The sequence below is a fragment of the Mobula birostris genome, chromosome X, assembly GCF_030028105.1.
Source record: "Mobula birostris isolate sMobBir1 chromosome X, sMobBir1.hap1, whole genome shotgun sequence".
Classification (NCBI taxonomy): domain Eukaryota; kingdom Metazoa; phylum Chordata; class Chondrichthyes; order Myliobatiformes; family Myliobatidae; genus Mobula; species Mobula birostris.
Genome location: NC_092402.1, coordinates 54,915,907 through 54,934,615, shown reverse-complemented (window position 1 = coordinate 54,934,615; position 18,709 = coordinate 54,915,907). Strand labels below are relative to the sequence as shown.

The 18,709-nt window shown below is 45.1% G+C and overlaps 1 protein-coding gene across 3 annotated transcripts in view; it reads right to left on the bottom strand.

The window, feature by feature from the left end:
- Positions 1-15,053, bottom strand: part of csad (cysteine sulfinic acid decarboxylase) — a 63,446-nt gene extending 48,393 nt beyond the window's left edge. For 2 of the 3 annotated variants that reach the window (XM_072249661.1, XM_072249662.1), the window contains exons 1-4: positions 14,926-15,053; positions 4,552-4,709; positions 2,390-2,516; positions 626-716 (exon numbers count right to left, since the gene is read on the bottom strand). In XM_072249661.1, coding sequence (XP_072105762.1) covers positions 626-716; positions 2,390-2,516; positions 4,552-4,709; positions 14,926-14,965 — 416 coding nt within the window. In that variant the 5' untranslated portion in view covers positions 14,966-15,053. Of the gene's footprint in view, positions 1-625; positions 717-2,389; positions 2,517-4,551; positions 4,710-14,925 lie in introns of those variants that run through there. The other variant, XM_072249663.1, reaches the window with a different exon arrangement.
- Between the last annotated feature and the right edge of the window lie 3,656 nt (positions 15,054-18,709).

The window sequence follows — 18,709 nt, the reverse complement described above, 5'->3', positions numbered from 1 at the left end:
CTATTTCAGATTTGTTTTCACTCATTGTAGCCGTCCAGAGGAGGGAAGTTAAGTAACCCAGTGCCAAAAAAGGAAAAGGACACCACTCCTGACATCCATTATCCCTTTCACCAAGTACTTCTGGGGGGTGGGGGAGGTTGAAGGCCAAAGCCTTGAGAATGGAGGCAGAGAAGTCTGTCCTGGGGCTGTCCATCTGTGCGTGTGCGTGTGCGACTGGGAGGGAGGAAAGGGGCTTGTTTTGCTATTGCTGTCTATTGCTTGTTGTGTTCTGTGTTGTTCTGCCCAGCATTGTTGACAGGCTATGTTGGCGCTAGAAAGTGTGGTGACACTTATGGGCTGCCTCCAGCAAATTCCTAGGTTGTGTTGATTATTAAGGCAAGGGATACATGTCACTGTATATTTCAATGTACACGTGGTAATTAAATATGAATCTGACGCAGCAGGGTAGGGGCACAAGTAGTAAATTGGGGCATGCTGACGAAGAAAGAGAGGGAAGTCCAAAAGGAACAGGCAATGGGCGGCAACACTTGATTTCAAACAGTAAAAAAGCAGCATTGCATGCTTTCCCCACTTCAGATGTGTGCTGCACACACCTCCCAGTGGAGAATTAGTAAACACTGCTCACTGGCTTGTGTTCAGCGTCTCTGTGATATAACGGCCAACCAGGGAGTGATGATCCAGTCCTGCAAAGAGCTGGTTGTAGAATCGCGGGTGAACTGGAAGGAAAAAGAAAGAAAAATGGTACCATTCAGAATCTGGGAGAAAGCAACACTTTTGTTCAAATAAAAGAACACATTCCTCAGTCTGTGGTATCCAAATTCAGCCTCACTTACAAGTTACTTGGGAGTGAGTAACAATGTCAAGTCAGGCCAGAGATAGGCTCTTCAGCCCACCACGTCTGCACTGAGCACCCATTTACACGGATTTATCCCCCCACATTCGATCAATCACACACACACGCGGTGACTTAGAACCAGTCAATCCACCAACCCGCATATCTTTGAGATGTGGGAGGAAACACAACCACAGGGAGAATGTGGGAACTCCACACAGGCTACGAGGCAGTAGGCATGCAAAGATGGTAGGTGGGGGAGGACACTGCTCTTTAGATATAATTAATGATCTACATTTGTGCATACAGGACAAATGATACGGAATTTGAACAGTGAAGCACAACGCAAACATGGAGGATAGAGACAGGCTGAAAATTGAAATTGTGGGCAAAACTAACAAAGTTGAACATTATTAGGATAGACAATACGAATGAAAATTGTGCCATTTTAGAAAGGATGCAGTTAACAGATATCTGGGGCTAAGGATGGCAGAACAAATGGGCGTGGCATTTAGAAATTATACACAGACAGAAGGTGTGGTGACACCTGCAGGTCAGGCAGCATCACTCTTCATCATAACCATTTATTAGATCCGGTCCCGATACATTAACTCCATTTCTCCCTCCACAGATGTTGCTTGACCTGCTGAGTCTTCACTGCATTTTCTGGTTTCTATTGCAGATTTCTGATATCTGCCATTTGTGTTGAATTAAAACTAAATTAATTCTGTTGTCTTCAAGCATACATTGATAACACGAAAGAGAGAAGCAAAGTTACAATTTTTTTTTAAAACAAATGATTGATCAGGCCATAACTCGAACATTATGCCCAACTTTAGGAAGGATGTTAAAGTCTTGGAATCAATGTGGATGAGATAGACTACTGGCTGAGCAAGGGGAAGTGACTAAAGCAGGTAGGGCTGTTCCTCCTTGGAGCAGAGGTAGTCAAAAAAAACATTTAATAGGAGTATTCAAACCACAAAGAGTTTAAATAAAAAAGGAGTTCTGGTGGCAGGAAGATTGCTAACTCAAGAGAATACAACCTAGAACACACTGCCTGAAACAGTAAATTCAAACAAGAACTAGATCTACCAGTCCTGATGAAGGGTCTCTGCCTGAAGCATCGACTGTTCACCCTTTTCCATAGTTGCTGCCTGGCCTGCTGAGCTCCTCCAGCATCTCATGTGTGTTGCTCAAAACCAAATGGCCTTGCCCTGTGCTGGAGCTTTGCAGAAACAGAACAAGGACAGGAAAGGGCCACCTACTCATCCGTACGACACATCACAATGCAACGCCAGTCCAGGCATCCATTCAGCAGCCACATTGTTAAGGCAAGAAATCAGAAAACCCCACTGGAGGACCAGTGAATCATACCATTGGCTATCCGCCATCTATTTATCAATAGGACAGCAAGCAGAAACTTCTAATAGAGCAGGAAGGATGGAGTAGAGAGAACTTCGAGGCTTATTAGGCTCTTAAACTTATTTCCCCAAGTTTGAAAACAAACCAACACTGCACTTCCAGCTACTGATCAATGGGCTCAATGAGGTCACGTACTAGTTTTGACACTGTATCGGATGACATCTCTGCACCGCTCCAGCAGTTTCTCACTGGGCTCACCGGCATCGACCAAATCAAGATCAAGAAGTGCCCGCAGTTCATCAGGTTCCTTCCATTCACACACCTACAGGCAAACCAAAGGCAGGCAAGCAGTGACCACACCAAAAGGAATTCTTACACGTCCTAGATTTATTGGCAAAGAATTAGGATTGACAAATGAATCATGGGTTCCCCATCCTGGCAGATGATTTACTGAACTCCTGTCCAAATCTTACCTGGAAAAAGAGATAATTCTCACCAAAACACCAGGTCATTTGATGTGCCTAAAATTTCCACTTGCTTTCCTAAGATATTTTCTGTCAGCAATATAGGTGTATTCATCCATTTAAATGGTTTGTTTGAAAAAATCATCAGCATTACAAAACATTGTGCCCATCCAAATCTGGGTCATGGATATTAGGGAGACTGGCCGATCACTGGCAGAGGGCACAGCTCATCCAGCCGTCAGGACTGAGAGTGATGAAATTTTTTTTTAAAAAGCCTGGAACAGCACAGAGAGAAAATTGGCAAAAGTAACAAAGAATGTTTATTTTTGGATTGGGGTTAAATGTGGCAAAGCGTACAGTCAAGCTCACTGGAGGTCAGTAAAAGGACTACTATCTTCCTTAATAACTTGAACTTGGGTACAAAGGGTATAATTTCCAGATGGATGTAACTTGGAAGCATTGTGAATGGAGCACAGGATCCCGATAGACTTTGAGGAGCTATAGACAGACTTGAAAGGAACAATGAGAACAGACAACACAAACCAAAGGGCATAATTATAAAAAAGGGTGCAAGAACAGAGTTCTGGGGGTAAATGTTCATAGCTTTATTGGAAGTTGAAAGGCATGTTGAGAAAAGTTTTTAAAGTATGGGCAGTGGTTTATTATTGTCACACATACCAAGATCCAATAAAAAGCTTGTTTTGCATCCTGTTTATACAGGCTATAGACTAGTAAGTCTAACATCTATGGTAAGTAAGTTACAGCAGAGTATGCTGAAGGACAAAGTGTACATGCATTTGGAAAGACAGGGGTGATACAAAAAGTCAGCATGGCTTTGTGCATGCAACGTTATGGCTCATGAATTTGATAGTTTATTAAAGCAATCAAGGAGGTCAGAGAGGGCAAGGGGGGTAGGACATGGTCTATAATATATGGACTTTGATACAGTTCACGCAATAGGCTGCCGTGGAAAGTTAGACTGCATGGGATCCAGGGAGAGAGTGTCTCTTGGCTGCCTGTAACGAGACGAATCTCAAGATTGTATGATGTATACATACTTCAATAATAAATGCACTTTGAATTTTGAACCAATTGGATACACAATTGACTTGATGGAGGAAGCAGCAGGTCATGGTGAAAGGTTGTTTTTCATACTGAAGGCCAGTGACTAGTAGTTGGTGCTAGAGCCATTGATAGTTGTCGTCTATATTCAATGAGAATGTAGAAGGCGTGGCGAGTAAATTTGTCGATGGAACTAAAGTAGGTGGCGTTGTCGACATTGAAGATGGTTATCAGGATTTACAAAGGAATCTTGATCAGCTGGGTTAGTGGGCCAAGGAATGACAAATATAAGGGCAAGGTTTTATATTTTAAGTAGACATTTGAGGGTAGGACTTTCACGTTGAATCGTCAGGCCCTGTGGAGTGTTGTAGAACAGAGGGAGCACTTCAGAGTACAGGCACATGGTACCTTGAAAGCGCCGTCACAGGTAGAAAGGATGGTGAATGTTTTTGGCACGCTGGCTTTCAGTCAGGGAACTGAATACAGAAGCTGGGATGTTAACCTGCAGTGTTATAGGACTCTGGTGAAGCTGGATTTGGAACATGGTGTTCAGTTTTGGTCATCCTACAAGAGAACGTGATTGAGGCAGACACATTAACATTTAAACAACACTTGAACACGTACGGGGATAGGAAAGCTTTAAAGGGAGATAGGCCAAATGTGTGCAAATGCGACAAGCTTGGATGGAGATTTTGGTCGGCACAGACTGGTTGGGCCAAAAGGCTCTTTTCTGCACTGTATGACCCTGCAACAGCAAGAAATACTCATTGGTTTGAGCATTAGAGACCAAATCACCTCTTTCAGAAAAAAAAAGACTGAAACCACTCCTACCTGTTCATCGACATCTGTCCCCTTCCTTATGGCTTCATCCAAAATGACCTGAAATGCATCTTGGACAAATTGCTCTCCTCCTTTAGGGTCATTCAGTGGCCGATCCAGCAATATTCCATCCACAGTAAGGGGATGTTTTCTCTGTGTTCCATTGACGTCTGGGGAAACAACATGTCTTTTTGTGAAAAGAGGAACAGGCAGGGTGGGAATCAACAGTTGCAAAGTGTGTTCATCACTTCAAGGTAATTTGACCGGAGTACCCCACTCCTCCTTATAGAAACATAGAAAGTAGATGCAGAAGTAGACCATTCGGCCCTTCCAGCCGGCAACGCCATTCAGTATGATCATGGCTGATCATCCAACTCAGAACCCTGTACCAGCCTTCTCTCCATACCCCCTGATCCCTTTAGCCACAAGGGCCATATCTAACTCCCTCTTAAATATAGCCAATGAACTGGCCTCAACTGTTTCCCATGGCAGAGAATTCCACAGATTCACCACTCTCTGTGTGAAGAAGTTTTTCCTCATCTCAGTCCTAAAAGGCTTCCTTCCCCTTTATCCTTAAACTGTGACCCCTCGTTCTGGACTTCCCCAACATCGGGAACAATCTTCATGCATCTAGCCTGTCCAATCCCTTTAGGATCTTATACGTTTCAATCAGATCCCCCCTCAATCTTCTAAATTCCAACAAGTACAAGCACAGTTGATCCAGTCTTTCTTCATGTGAAAGTCCTGCCATCCCAGGAATCAATCTGGTGAACCTCCTTTGTACTCCCTCTATGGCAAGAATGTCTTTCCTCAGATTAGGGGACCAAAACTGCACACAATACTCCAGGTGTGGTCTCACCAAGGCCTTGTACAACTGCAGTAGTACCTCCCTGCTCCTGTACTCGAATCCTCTTGCCATGAATGCCATCACATTATGATGCAGATCACAAAATGCTCAGATGTTTCTAGGACCCTGGGCACCGAGAATCTGACTGAACTGTAATCCCCTGTCACCAGGGTGATACCAGCATCATCCCAGCACCCACCACAGTAGCCACAAGCACCACTTCAATATTTTCACCAATAAAGTGGGTATAGAGTAGCAGTATGATTTTAATGTTTTGGATAGACCTGGTAGCATCGTGCCCGACAATCTGATTTAGAAAATGCTCTACTTTGATATGTGAGCAGGGTGGTGAGAGGAGAACAAAGACAATAATTCACTCTGCACTATCATTGCTTTAGGAAAACAGTTTCAAAGGTCACATTGGGCACATTTCTTCACGTGGTAAACTGTCTTTCCCACACACACTGGTCCATTATAAAGCCATGTAAATAAGATAAAACTTATCACACAAATCAGCATCAAGATTATTTACAAGCATAAAACTACATCATCATGACAACTCAAATGACATTTGCATAGATGCTGGCAAACAAGCTGACTTCAATTCTGTAAATATATAAGCACCCTATTGATAAAGTTGCAATTGTCTAGCCCAGTAAACCAAACATTGTTTACGCGCTGTAAACAGGGCCTCATCGTTGCAAGGAAAATTGAAGTATCCATTTTCTCACATGATTCATGTCACTGTTCCATGGCAGCTGGCCTCCTTCCAGCCTCTCACCTCATCTGAAGGGGACTTTTATTGACACAGCAATGAAAGGCACCTCGTTCAAATTTAATATTTTTTGTACTCTGTGGGGTCGGAGCCAACACCAATTACTGCAGGCTGTAATACAGATGATTTCATCAGCACTAGATTAGGTTGCCATCGTGCCTTTATTGTATTCACTAACTGGGAGGGATGAGACAGAGGTCAACATATTCATCAGAATAGAGCACAAAGGTTTCCATTGGCAAGATGACAAGCCCACGGAGCACTATGGCAGAGAAACAATCGCTTTACAGTGTAAGAGCCTCAGTCAATATGTGGAAAGTTAAGTATCACCTATCACGATCTTATATTTCTTGCAACTATCTGCTACCACTCTACAAATTTGTTCTTCTAAATCCTCCAGATGGATCAACTATTTTTGGTGTTTGCAGAACTAATGAAAAGAACTAACGTAAAGAGCTATGAGGGGCCACTGGTGAGCAGAGCAAAAGAAAAGTTAAGTCGAACTTCCACTGGCTGTATAATTCAGGGATCAAATATTTTTTTTAAAAAGTCCAAGATAACATCAAATGTAAGTGGTTAGCGCAATGTTTTACACCGCCAGCTGTAAGATCAGGGTTCAATTTCCGCCGCTTTCTGTTAGGAGTTTGTAGATTCTCCCCCATCCCACTGTGACCTTGTGGGTTTCCTCTAGGTGCTCTGGTTTCCTCCGATTCCAAAGGTGTACTGTTAGCATGGGAGGCTTTGGCTCAACTGGCTTAGGGAGGTGTAGGCGGAGGTCCAAAGTTAGTTTCTAGAAAGTGTTCACTTTTTCTTTGCCTATCAGTGTACTGAAAATTGGTCCAGAGTTAGTGTTATATTGTAATTGTGAGATGTGAGAACTCTGGGAGACCACCAGTCTCCCTGATAACATCCGCACGCAGTGCACCAAGCTGCAGCTACTTAGAGACCATGTTAAGGAACTGGAGCTGCAGATCGATGACCTTCAGTACGTACAGCAGAATGAGGAGGTGACAGATAGGAGCTATAGGTAGGCAGTCAACTCTAAATTACAGCAAAAGCAGGTACCTGGGTGACTGTCAAGAGAGGGAAAGAGGAACAGAGATGCGAAGAAATTACTTTAGTCAGAGGGTGGTAAATCTGTGGAATTTGTTGCCACGAGCGGCTGTGGAGACCAAGTCATTGGGTGCATTTAAGGCAGAGATAAATAGGTTCTTGATTAGCCAGGGCATCAAAGGGAATGCGGAGAAGGCAGGGGAGTGGATTGAATGGCCGAGCAGACTCGATGGGCCGAATGGCCTACTTCTGCTCCTATACCTTATCATCTTATGGAAAGGGAATTGGCTGCCAGCACAGAGTACCCCTGTGGCCGTTCCCCTCAATAATAAGCATACTGTTTTGGATACTTTTGGTGGGGAGGGGGTGAAATTGACCTACTAGGGTGAAGCTGCAGCAACTGGGTCTGTGCCTCAGAAGGGAAGGGGGGGGGGGGGGGAGAAGAGGTGTGTAATAGTGATAGGGGATTCCATAGTTAGAGGAACAGACAGGAGATTTTGTGGATGTGAAAAAGACACCCAGATGGTGTTTTGCCTCCCAGGTGCCAGGGTCAGCAGCATTCTAAAGAGGTACGCTGAGCAGCCAGAAACCATGGAACACATTGGTGCCAACGACTTAGATAGGAAAAGGGAGGAGGTCCTGAAGAGAGAATATAGGATGTTATGTAGAAAGCTGAAAAGCAGGAACTCCAGAGTAGCAATCTCTGGATTTCTGCCTGTGCCATGTACCACTGAGGGTAAGAATAGGAAGATTTGTCAAATAATGTGTGGCAGGAGGCTGGGTTTTTGATTTCTGGAACATTGGTATCTCTGCAGGGGAAGGCACAACCTGTACAAAAGGGGGTGGGTTTCACCTGAACATGATATCCTTGCTGGCAGGTTTGCTAGAGGTGTTGGGGGGGATTTAAACCAACTTGGCAGGGGGATGGGAACCAGAGTGATAGGGCTGTGGATGGGGCAGTGGATATACAAGGAGAGGCAGTGTGTAGTGAGACTGTCAGGAAAGATAGGCAGATGATAGGGCAAAATTGTGGTCAGTGGAATGGGTTGAAGTATAACATGGGGGCAAAGTCAGGCAGGATAGTGAATAGAGGACTGAAGGTGATATATTTGAATGCACACAGTATACAGAATAAGGTAGATGATCTTGTAGCACACCGAGTCATGGCTGAAAGATGATCATAGCTGGGAGCTTAACATTCAAGGACACACATGGTATTGAGAGTACAAGCAGGTAGGCAGAGGGGGTGAGTTGGGTTTGTTGGTAAAAATCAAAATCAAATCCTTAGAAAGAGGCGACCTAGGATCAGAAGATGTAGAATCCTTGTGGGTAGATTTAAGAGACTGAAAGGGTGGAAAGACCCTGATAGGAGTTATACGCAGGCCTCCGAACAGTACCCAGGATGTGGGATACAAATTACAACAGGAGATAGGAAAGGCATGTAATAGTCATGGGAGATTTCAATCTGCAGGTAGATTGGGAAAATTAGGTTGATGCTGAATCCCAAGAGAGGGAATTTGTAGAATGTCTACGAGACGGCTTTTTAGAACAGCTTGTGGTTGAGCCCACTAGGGGAAAGGCAATTCTAGATTGGGTATTGTGTAATGCACCAGATTTGATAAGGGAGCTTATTAAGTAAAGGAACACTTAGGAAGCAGTGATCATAATATAATAGAATTCACCCTGCAGTTTGAGAGGGAGAATCTGAAAACAGATGTATCAGTATTATAGTGCAGTAAAGGGAATTACAGAGGCATGAGAGAGGAGTTAGCCAAAGTTGACTGGAAGGGGACACTAGCAGGGATAACAACAGAACAGCAACAGCTGGTGTTTCTGGGGAGAATTCAGAAAACACAGGATAGATACATTCCAAAAATGAAGAAGCATTCTAAAGAGAGTGGGGCCTAGATAGAATGGACGTGGAGAGGATGTCCAGAATTGGGGAATGCCCATTTAGAACAGAGATGTTGAGGAAATTATTTAGCCAGAGGGTAGTGAATCTATGAAATTCATTGACACATCGGACTGTGGAGGCCAAGTCGTTAGGTACATTTAAAGTGGAGGTTGATAGGTCTTGATTAGTTAGGGCATCAAAGGTTATGGGAAGAAGGCAGGAAAATGGAGTTGAGAGGGGATAATACATTAGTCATGATGGAATGGTGGAGCAGACTCGATGGGCCAAATGGCCTAATTCTGCTCCTATGTCTTACACTGTTATTATTAGGATTGGGGATGTGGGCATGCTAAGTTGGCATCAGAAGCATGGCGACACTTGTGGGCTGCCCAGCACTATCCTCACCGATTTCATTTGACACAAATAGTGCAGCTCACTTTATATTTTTGATGTACATATGACAAAAAGTTTTTAAAAGATTTATGAGCATTTGGAGAAGCATGGTCTGATTAGGGATATGCAGCATGGCTTTGTGAGGGGCAGTCGTTCCTCATGAACCTGATTGAATTCTTCGAGGAAGTGAACAAATTGATGAAGGTAGAGCAGTGGATGTGGTGTATATGGATTTTAGTAAGGCATTTGATAAGGTTCCCCATGGTAGGCTCATTCAGACTGTCAGGGGGCAAGGGATCTAGGAATTCAGAATTGACTTGCCAACAGAAGGCAAGAGGGTGGTAGTAGATGGAACACATTCTACCTGGGGATTGGTGACAAGTGCTATTCTGCAGAGATCTCTGCTGGGGCCCCTGCTATTTGTGTTTTTTTTTATAAATTACTTGGATGAGATAGTGGAATAATGAGTTAATACATTTGCAGATGACACCAAGGTTGGTGGAGTTGTGGATAGTGTAGAGCAGGGGTTCCCAAACTTTTTTATGCTATGGACTAATACCATTAAGAAAGGGGTCCGTGGAATAAAGTCCCAGAGTCTACACAACCCCGCTTTGTAACTCAAGTCCCCAAGTCAAGTCAACATCCTGGTAAATCTTTATTGCACTCTTTCTAGTTTAATAGCACTTTCCCTATAACAAAACTTTACACAATACTCCAAGTAGAATGTGTTCCATCTACTACCACATGGTTATGGCACACATCAACCACAGCCTACCGGTCAACCTCGATGCTTTACAATTCGCCTACCGGAGCAACAGGTCAACGGCAGATGCCATCTCTCTGGCCCTACATTCCTCCTTAGAACACCTGGAGAATAAAGACGCATACGTAAGGCTCCTTTTCATTGACTACAGCTCTGCCTTTAATACCATCATTCCAAATAAACTGATTCCTAAGCTCCGGAACCTGGGCCTTAGCACTCAGATCTGCAGCTGGATCTTCAACGTCCTCACAGATAGGACCCAGGCTGTAAAAATAGGGGACAAGCTCTCCTCTACAATCACTCTGAGCACCGGTGCCCCACAAGGCTGTGTACTCAGCCCCCTGCTGTACTCACTGTACACCCATGATTGTGTAGCCAAGTTTCCATCAAACTCAATATATAAGTTTGCTGATGACACAACAATTGTAGGCCGTATCTCGGGTAATGATGAGTTTGAGTACAGAGAGGAAATTAAGAACCTGGTGGCATGGTGCGAAGACAATAACCTATCCCTCAACGTCAGCAAGATGAAGGAATTGGTTGTTGACTTCTGAAGGAGTAGCGGACCGCACGACCCAATTTACATCGGTGGTGTGCAAGTGGAACAGGTCAAAAACTTTAAGTTCCTCAGGGTCAATATCACAAATGACCTGACTTGGTCCAACCAAGCAGAGTCCACTGCCAAGAAGGCCCACCAGCGCCTTTACTTCCTGAGAAAACTAAAGAAATTTGGCCTGTCCCCTAAAACCCTCACTAATTTTTATAGATGCACCGTAGAAAGCATTCTTCTAGGGTGCATCACAACCTGGTATGGAAGTTGTCCTGTCCAAGACCGAAAGAAGCTGCAGAAGATGGTGAACACAGCACAGCACATCACACAAACCAATCTTCCGTCCGTGGACTCACTTTACACCGCACGCTGTCGCAGCAGTGCTGCCAGGATAATCAAGGACACGACCCACCCAGCCTACACACTTTTCGTCCCTCTTCCCTCCGGGAGAAGGCTCAGGAGCTTGAAGACTCGTACGGCCAGATTTGGGAACAGCTTCTTTCCAACTGTGATAAGACTGCTGAACGGATCCTGACCCGGATCTGGGCCGTACTCTCCAAATATCCGGACCTGCCTCTCGGTTTTTTTGTACTACCTTACTTCCCATTTTTCTATTTTCTATTTATGATTTATAATTTAAATTTTTAATATTTACTATGGATTTGTAATTCAGGGGGTGGGAAGTGCAGTATCAAATATCGCTGTGATGATCGTACGTTCTAGTGTCAATTGTTTGGCGACAATAAAGTATAAAGTAAGTGAGGCCTCAGCAATGTCATGTACAACTGCAATATAACTTCCCAATCCTATACTTCATGCCCTGATTAAAGGGCAGTGTGCCAAACACCTTCTTCACTACCCATCATCCAAATCATTGACATATAATGTAAAAAGAAGCGGTCCCAACACAAATCCCTGTGGAACACCACTAGTCAATGGCAGCCAACCAAAAAAGGCTCCCTTTATTCCCTCTCTTTGCCTCCTGCCAGTCAGCCAATTTTCTATCCGTGCTAGTATCTTTCCTGTAATACCATGGGATCTTATCTTGTAAAGCAGCATCACATGCAGCACTTTGTCAAAGGCAGTCTGAAAATCTAAGTAAACATCTACTGACTCTCCTTTGTTTATCCTGTCTGTTATTTCCTCAAAGAATTCCAACAGATTTGTCAGGAAAGATTTCCCCATAAGCAAACCATGCTGACCTTGACCTTATTTATCAGGTGCCTGCAAATACCCTGAAACCTCATTCTTAATAATGAACAACATCTGAGGTCAGGCTAACTATAATTTCCTTTCTTCAACCTCCCTCCCTTCTTAAAGAGTGGAGTGACATTTTCAATTTTCCAGCCCTCCAGAATCATTCCTAGTGAGGTAAGTTGCAGCAGTGGTTTGCCATTGCCTTCTGCCGGGTGAGTTTCCAAAGAGATCACCAGCTCGTAACCCAGCGCGGATGGAAAGCGTGCAGGGGAGCCAGTTGGATTCGAACTCGGGACCCTTTGTCCCGAAGTCCGAAGCTGATGCCACTGCTACTACACCACCAGCCGGGTCTGCAGTGGATAAGCAGTTAAAAATCCTTGAGGTGAGTTAAGAACCACAAAAGCTACAACACAGCTCAGCCTCAAGATGTCAAGTGATCTGAATTATTTATTGCTTCTAGACATTCACAACAAATGACCCAGGATGCTATCCGCACCACCCATCCCCACTAATCACTGATTGCTATCCGGAAATAAAGGCTTTGTTTATTCCTTTTCTTTAACCCTTGTCTGTCAAGAAGGTTGGCATTCTAGATGAGGTAGTAAATTGGATAAGATATTTGCTTTGTGGAAGAAGACAGGGAGTAGTAGCAGAGGCCTGCCTCTCCTGCTGGAGGCCTGTGGGATTAGTAGTGTGCCACAGGGGTTGGTGTTGGGTCTAATGTTGTTTGTCATCTGTATCAATGATCTGGATGATAATGTGGTTAACTGAATCAGCAGATTTGCAGATGACACCAAGATTAGGGACATGGTGGACAGCAAGGCTATCAAAGCTTCCAGTGGGATGTGGACTGGCAGGAAAAATGGGCTGAAAAATGGCAGGTGGAATTTAATGCAGACAAGTGTGAGGGGTTACACTTTGGGAGGCTAAACCAGAGCAGGATTTATACAGCGAATCGGAAGGCACTGAGGAGTATGGTAAAACAGAAGAATCTGTAAAAGTGGTGTCACAGGTGAGGCCTAATTTGGAGTATTGTGTGCAGATCTGGTCATCTGTCTACAGGAAAGGTGAAAGGTGAAATGTTTAAGGAGAACTTAAGAGGGAACTTCTTTACTCAGAGGGTGGTGTGAACATGGAACGAGCTGCCAGTGGAAGTGGTGGATGTAGGTTTGGTTTCAACATTGAAGAGAAGTTTGGATAAGTACATGAATGGGAGGGGTATGGAAGGCTATGGGCCTGGTGTGGGAGATGGGTCTAGGCAGAGTAGTAGTTTGGCATGGACTAGATGGGTGGAAGGGCTTTTTTCTGTGCTGTACTGTTTTATGACTCCATAACAAACTATGGAATGCTTTGGAATATTTGTGAATATTCACAAATAGGGCCAATCAGAGCCTATTGGTATCAGCCCAGAAACACACGCACCCATTTGATCTTACAAGCTAAGCCAAACACTTGGCTTGGTTTGCGCACTTGGATAGGAGACTGCCTGGAATTACCAGGTGCAGCTTGATTTGAGGAAAAAGATATGGGCGTCACCAAGTCTATTGTTACACTTGTAGTCCAAGCATTCTCAGTACTACATCAGTCAGGTATCCAACACAAAAGCTATCATGAGCTCAATCACAGAAAGAGAACACCAGGTGGATAGAAAATTTAAGGAAGTGTTCAAAGTTTCCTTGGAAAAAAAAGCAATATCCCCACTGACTCAAGGGAACCTTTCACTCGTAACTTACACACAGAGGAGGAGCAGGCCCCAGCTGCTGCATGGACGGTGCACAACGTGAAGGGAACTAGACAAAGCCAGGGGGTCTCAAACCAAATACTCAAACATCCAAGTAATTCCAGGGAATTAAAACCAAAGGGACACTGAGCAACAGCATAAACAGTGGAAGACAGAGGATCAAATTACAAACAGCAGGAATTCTGCAGATGCTGGAAATTCAAGCAACACACATAAAAGTGCTGGTGAACGCAGCAGGCCAGGCAGCATCTCTAGGAAGGGTCTCGGCTTGAAACGTGGACTGCACCTCTTCCTAGAGATGCTGCCTGGCCTGCTGCGTTCACCAGCAACTTTGATGTGTGTTGGATCAAATTACAAGAGCTTTTGTCAAACTCGCTCTGGACTAAGCCCAGAGTCAATAACAACAAGTGACACATTTGAGCAGTAGAAACAATAAGAATTCGAAGACTGGTTGCCAGGGACACAAGCTCTTCATTATGGATAACAGACTCTCTTCCATTCCTTTTTTGATTAGGCTTGGATTTGCAACCAGAGGTGCCCTTATTAGAAAGAATTTTCTCTTAAAGCAAAGAATTGGAATAGGAGAGAGGCCAGTAAATCAAAAATATGTAAGCTCGTGGAATGTGGAGATCCTGAGGAGATACAGGAGCCAGAAGACACACAACGTTTCAGGAGCAGCTTCTTCCCCTCCACCATCAGATTTCTGAATGGAGAATGAACCCGTGAACACTACCTCACTATTATTTGCTCTCTTTTCGCACGACACATTTAATGTTATGGCTTTTATATATTATGTATTGCTATGTACTGATGCCGCAAAACAACACATTTCACGACATATTCAACCTGATTCCTCCGTCAGCGAAGTCAAGCAGCGCTCCCGCACTCAGGTAGCAGGAGACAACACTTTGAAGGGTGAGATAAAAACTGATAAGGTTTGTAAAGCACTTTTCTGTTCATAAGTCTAGACTTGGAGTGAATCACTGATGGAAGGTAGCGGAAGAGCTCCCCACTCACCTGGATCTCTTAACCATCCTTCTTCACCTTCGCACAACCACCTCTACAGATATAAGTTTTACAAATAACTTTCTCCAACAGTATCTTTGAAAACTAACAACTAAGTTGGAACCCAAACTAGAACCGTAGCTGGAAGATGAGCAAAAAAAAAGTTACCATGTTTATTTTGCCTCTTTCCTTCTAGGCCAGTTGCCATCCTGAAGATATGTTTAACAAATGATTTGCCGTTGTATATCACTGACCACTTTAAAGTCTGCTTCGCAATAACACATGCAGCCGGCAAGCCACCGTTGGCAGTCTGAGAAGTCAGTTACAGCCCAACGCCAAATCCGATCCCACCTCGTTTGCTCCTCTCCCAATCACCGGCCTGCGGACCTACACCCGTCCCACTCCCCTGCTCGCCAGCACACCAATCAGCTATGCCGTTAAATTCAACAAAGGCATTGCTCACTTGGAATGAAAGCAGTGTGTATTTTGGAGAGTTCCCCATGCGAATGAATCAGCTTCAGTGGAAAGAGAGTCAAAAGCCTTTCCGCCCTGCATTTCCCAGCATTTAGTCCGTACCCTTCTCTACCTTCGTGATTCAAGTGCTCGGCTGAATAATTGTTTAATGCCGGGTAGAGTCTGCCGCCACCACCCTCTCAGGCAATGCTTTCCAGATTTCACCCCCCCCCCCCACACACACACACACCACCACCACCTCTGGGGGAACAATTCTTCCTCAGATCCCCTCTAAACTTTTCACTCCTCAATTTAAACCGACTGTCTCTGATCTTAGATACCTCTATGCCATCAGCTTTGACTGGTCTCCTGGTGCGCACCAGACTTTTATAAAGAGCCATCTCTGCTCTTCAAGACTGCTTTGAGCACACTGCCTGGCACACGTTCAGGGAGGCTGCAACCGATGGCGACTCTACCAACTTAGAGGAGTACAGGGCATCAGTGACTAGCTACATCAGCAAGTGAATCGATGATGCCACTGTGTCCAGGACCATCACTACACGCGCTAACCAGAAGCCATGGATGACAGTGGAGGTGCGTGTGCTGCTGAGGACCCGCGATTCCGCCTTCAGAGCAGGTGACAAGGCAGCCCTAACAACAGCGAGGGCCATACTGTCCCGGGCCATCAGAGAGGCAAAGCGTGCACACGCCCAGCGAATCCACAGCCACTTCCAGGACAGCGGCGACACGCGGCGCATGTAGAAGGGCATTCAGGACATGCCCCCACTTATGTTACTGGGTTGCCAAACCAGCAGAAATGGACCACGTGTTGGAGTCTGGTTTAACAGAAACTAATAAAGTTTTATTAAAGAAATAAGTAACACAGTACTCTAATTGTAAGGGTATAAATACAACAGGTTAGCAATGATAAAACACACATGTACACAGAGCTAGGGTAATAGGTAAAAGGGTAAGCTCTATCGCAGTCTAGGGGTAAAATGATCAGTCTCAAGTGACGCAGAGTTCAGTTCAGCTTAGTACAGTTCGCAGTAATCGCTGTTGTGCCGTTGGAGAGAGAGAGAGAGAACGCAAATTTTGAGTCAGACAGACCTTTGATGTTCTTCACAGTTAGCTTTCGAGCGAACTCTTTTATGTCTTCTGTGGTCACCGACTGTGACCCCTCCGTTCCGGATACGACCGTTCTTCCACGGTGAACCCGGCACCCAGGCAAGGGCGGACACACACACCAGGTTCCCGCCGATCGTCCCTTTTCACCCTGTCAGTCTATGGTCGGTTCCCTCGAACCAGACCTCCAACTCTCACCAACTTGTGAGGGCACATCGCTCTTCCAGGGTCTCGTTGTCTCGTGATCTCGTAGTGTGTGTCGTGCCTTAGCGAACCTGTTCTTTTTATCCCCCTGCTGGGGTATCGCCTGTCCATCAAACTTCAAACAGTTCAGGTTCAAAGCAACCGGTCTGTCAATATCCTGAAATGTGTTTCTTTCTCGTTAATCTCTCTCTGCTCTCTTATTAGCATTTTGAATGTTTCTCCATTGTCTCTCTTATCTCTCTCATCAGCATCAATCTTCTGATAACTTGGTTTGTCATCACACCCCTCCCCTTCAAAGGATTTTTACCGGGGTAAAAATTATGGGCATGAATACATTATTAGATACACACTATTATACAGGGTCATCAGCTATTCGGCTAATACAGAGAACTTTAAGTTTTCAACACCTTGACAGACAGTCAGCAATCACATTTTCCGTTCCTTTTATATGTTTTATTTTGATATCAAATTCCTGTAGGACCAGGCTCCAATTTAGCAACCTTTTGTTTTTATCCTTCATAATGGCCAAAAACACTAATGAGTTGTGATCAGTGTAAATTACCAGTGGTTTCCGTGCCAGACAAATATAAACCTCAAAATGTTGTAATGCTAGTATGACGGCCAGTAACTCTTTCTCTACAGTGGAATAATTTCTCTGATGGATATTAAATTTTTTAGAAAAATAAGCTACTGGGTGGTCAACCAACAACTACAAGACAACACCACCTGCCTGTGCTGGAGATGCCTCCCTCCCAGATGCGTTGAATAACTTCTACGCTCGTTTTGAGGCAGACAATGACGTGGCGGCAAGGAAGACCACCTCTCCTCCAAATGACCAGGTGCTGTGTCTTAACGTGGCCTGTGTGAGGAGAACCCGGTGCAGGGTCAACCCACGGAAAGCTGCTGGACCAGACAATGTTCCTGGCATAGTGCTTAGAGGATGTGCAGACCAGCTAGCTGAGATTCTCACTGACATCTTCAACATCTCCCTGAGCAGCGCCGTCGTTCCAACATGCTTCAAGGCCGCCACCATCGTCCCTGTGCCAAAGAAGTCTTCAGTGTCCTGCCTCAACGACTACCGTCCCGTTGCACTCACATCCATTATCATGAAGTGTTTCGAGAGGCTCGTCATGAGGCACATCAAGACCCTGCTGCCCCCCTCACTCAAGCCCCTGCAGTTCGCCTACCGTCCCAACTGTTCAACAGATGATGCCATTGCCATCACCCTCCACCTGGCCCTAACCCACCTGGACAAAAAAGACACGTACATTCAAATGTTGCCCATAGACTTCAGTTCAGCATTCAACACAATCATTCCCAGAGACTGATTGGAAAGCTGAGCCTGAACACCTCCCTCTGCAACTGGATCCTAGACTTCCTGACTAGGAGACCTCAGTCAGTCCGGATCGGAAGCAGCATCTCCAACACCATCACAGTGAGCACGGGGGCCCCCCAGGGCTGTGTGCTCAGTCCACTGCTGTTCACTCTGCTGACCCACGACTGTGCTGCAACACACAGCTCGAACCACATCATCAAGTTCGCCGATGACACAACCGTGGTGGGTCTCATCAGCAAGAACGATGAGTCAGCATACAGAGAGGAGGTGCAGCAGCTAACGGACTGGTGCAGAGCCAACAACCTGTCTCTGAGTGTGAACAAAACAAAAGAGATGGTTATTGACTTCAGGAGGACATGGAGCAACCACTCTCCGCTGAACATCGACGACTCCTCCATAGAGATCGTTAAGAGCACCAAATTTCTTGGTGTTCACCTGGCGGAGAATCTCACCTGGTCCTTCAACACCAGCTCCATAGCAAAGAAAGCCCAGCAGCATCTCTACTTTCTGCGAAGGCTGAGAAAAGTCCATCTCTCACCCCCCATCCTCACCACATTCTACAGAGGTTGTATTGAGAGCATCCTGAGCAGCTGCATCACTGCCTGGTTTGGAAATTGCACCACCTCGGATCACAAGACCCTGCAGCAGATAGTGAGGTCAGCTGAGAAGATTATCGGGGTCTCTCTTCCCGCCATTACAGACACTTACACCACACACTGCATCCGCAAATCAGACAGCATTATGAAGGACCCCATGCACCCCTCATACAAACTCTTCTCCCTCCTGCCATCTGGAAAAAGACACCGAAGCATTCGGGCTCTCATGACCAGACTA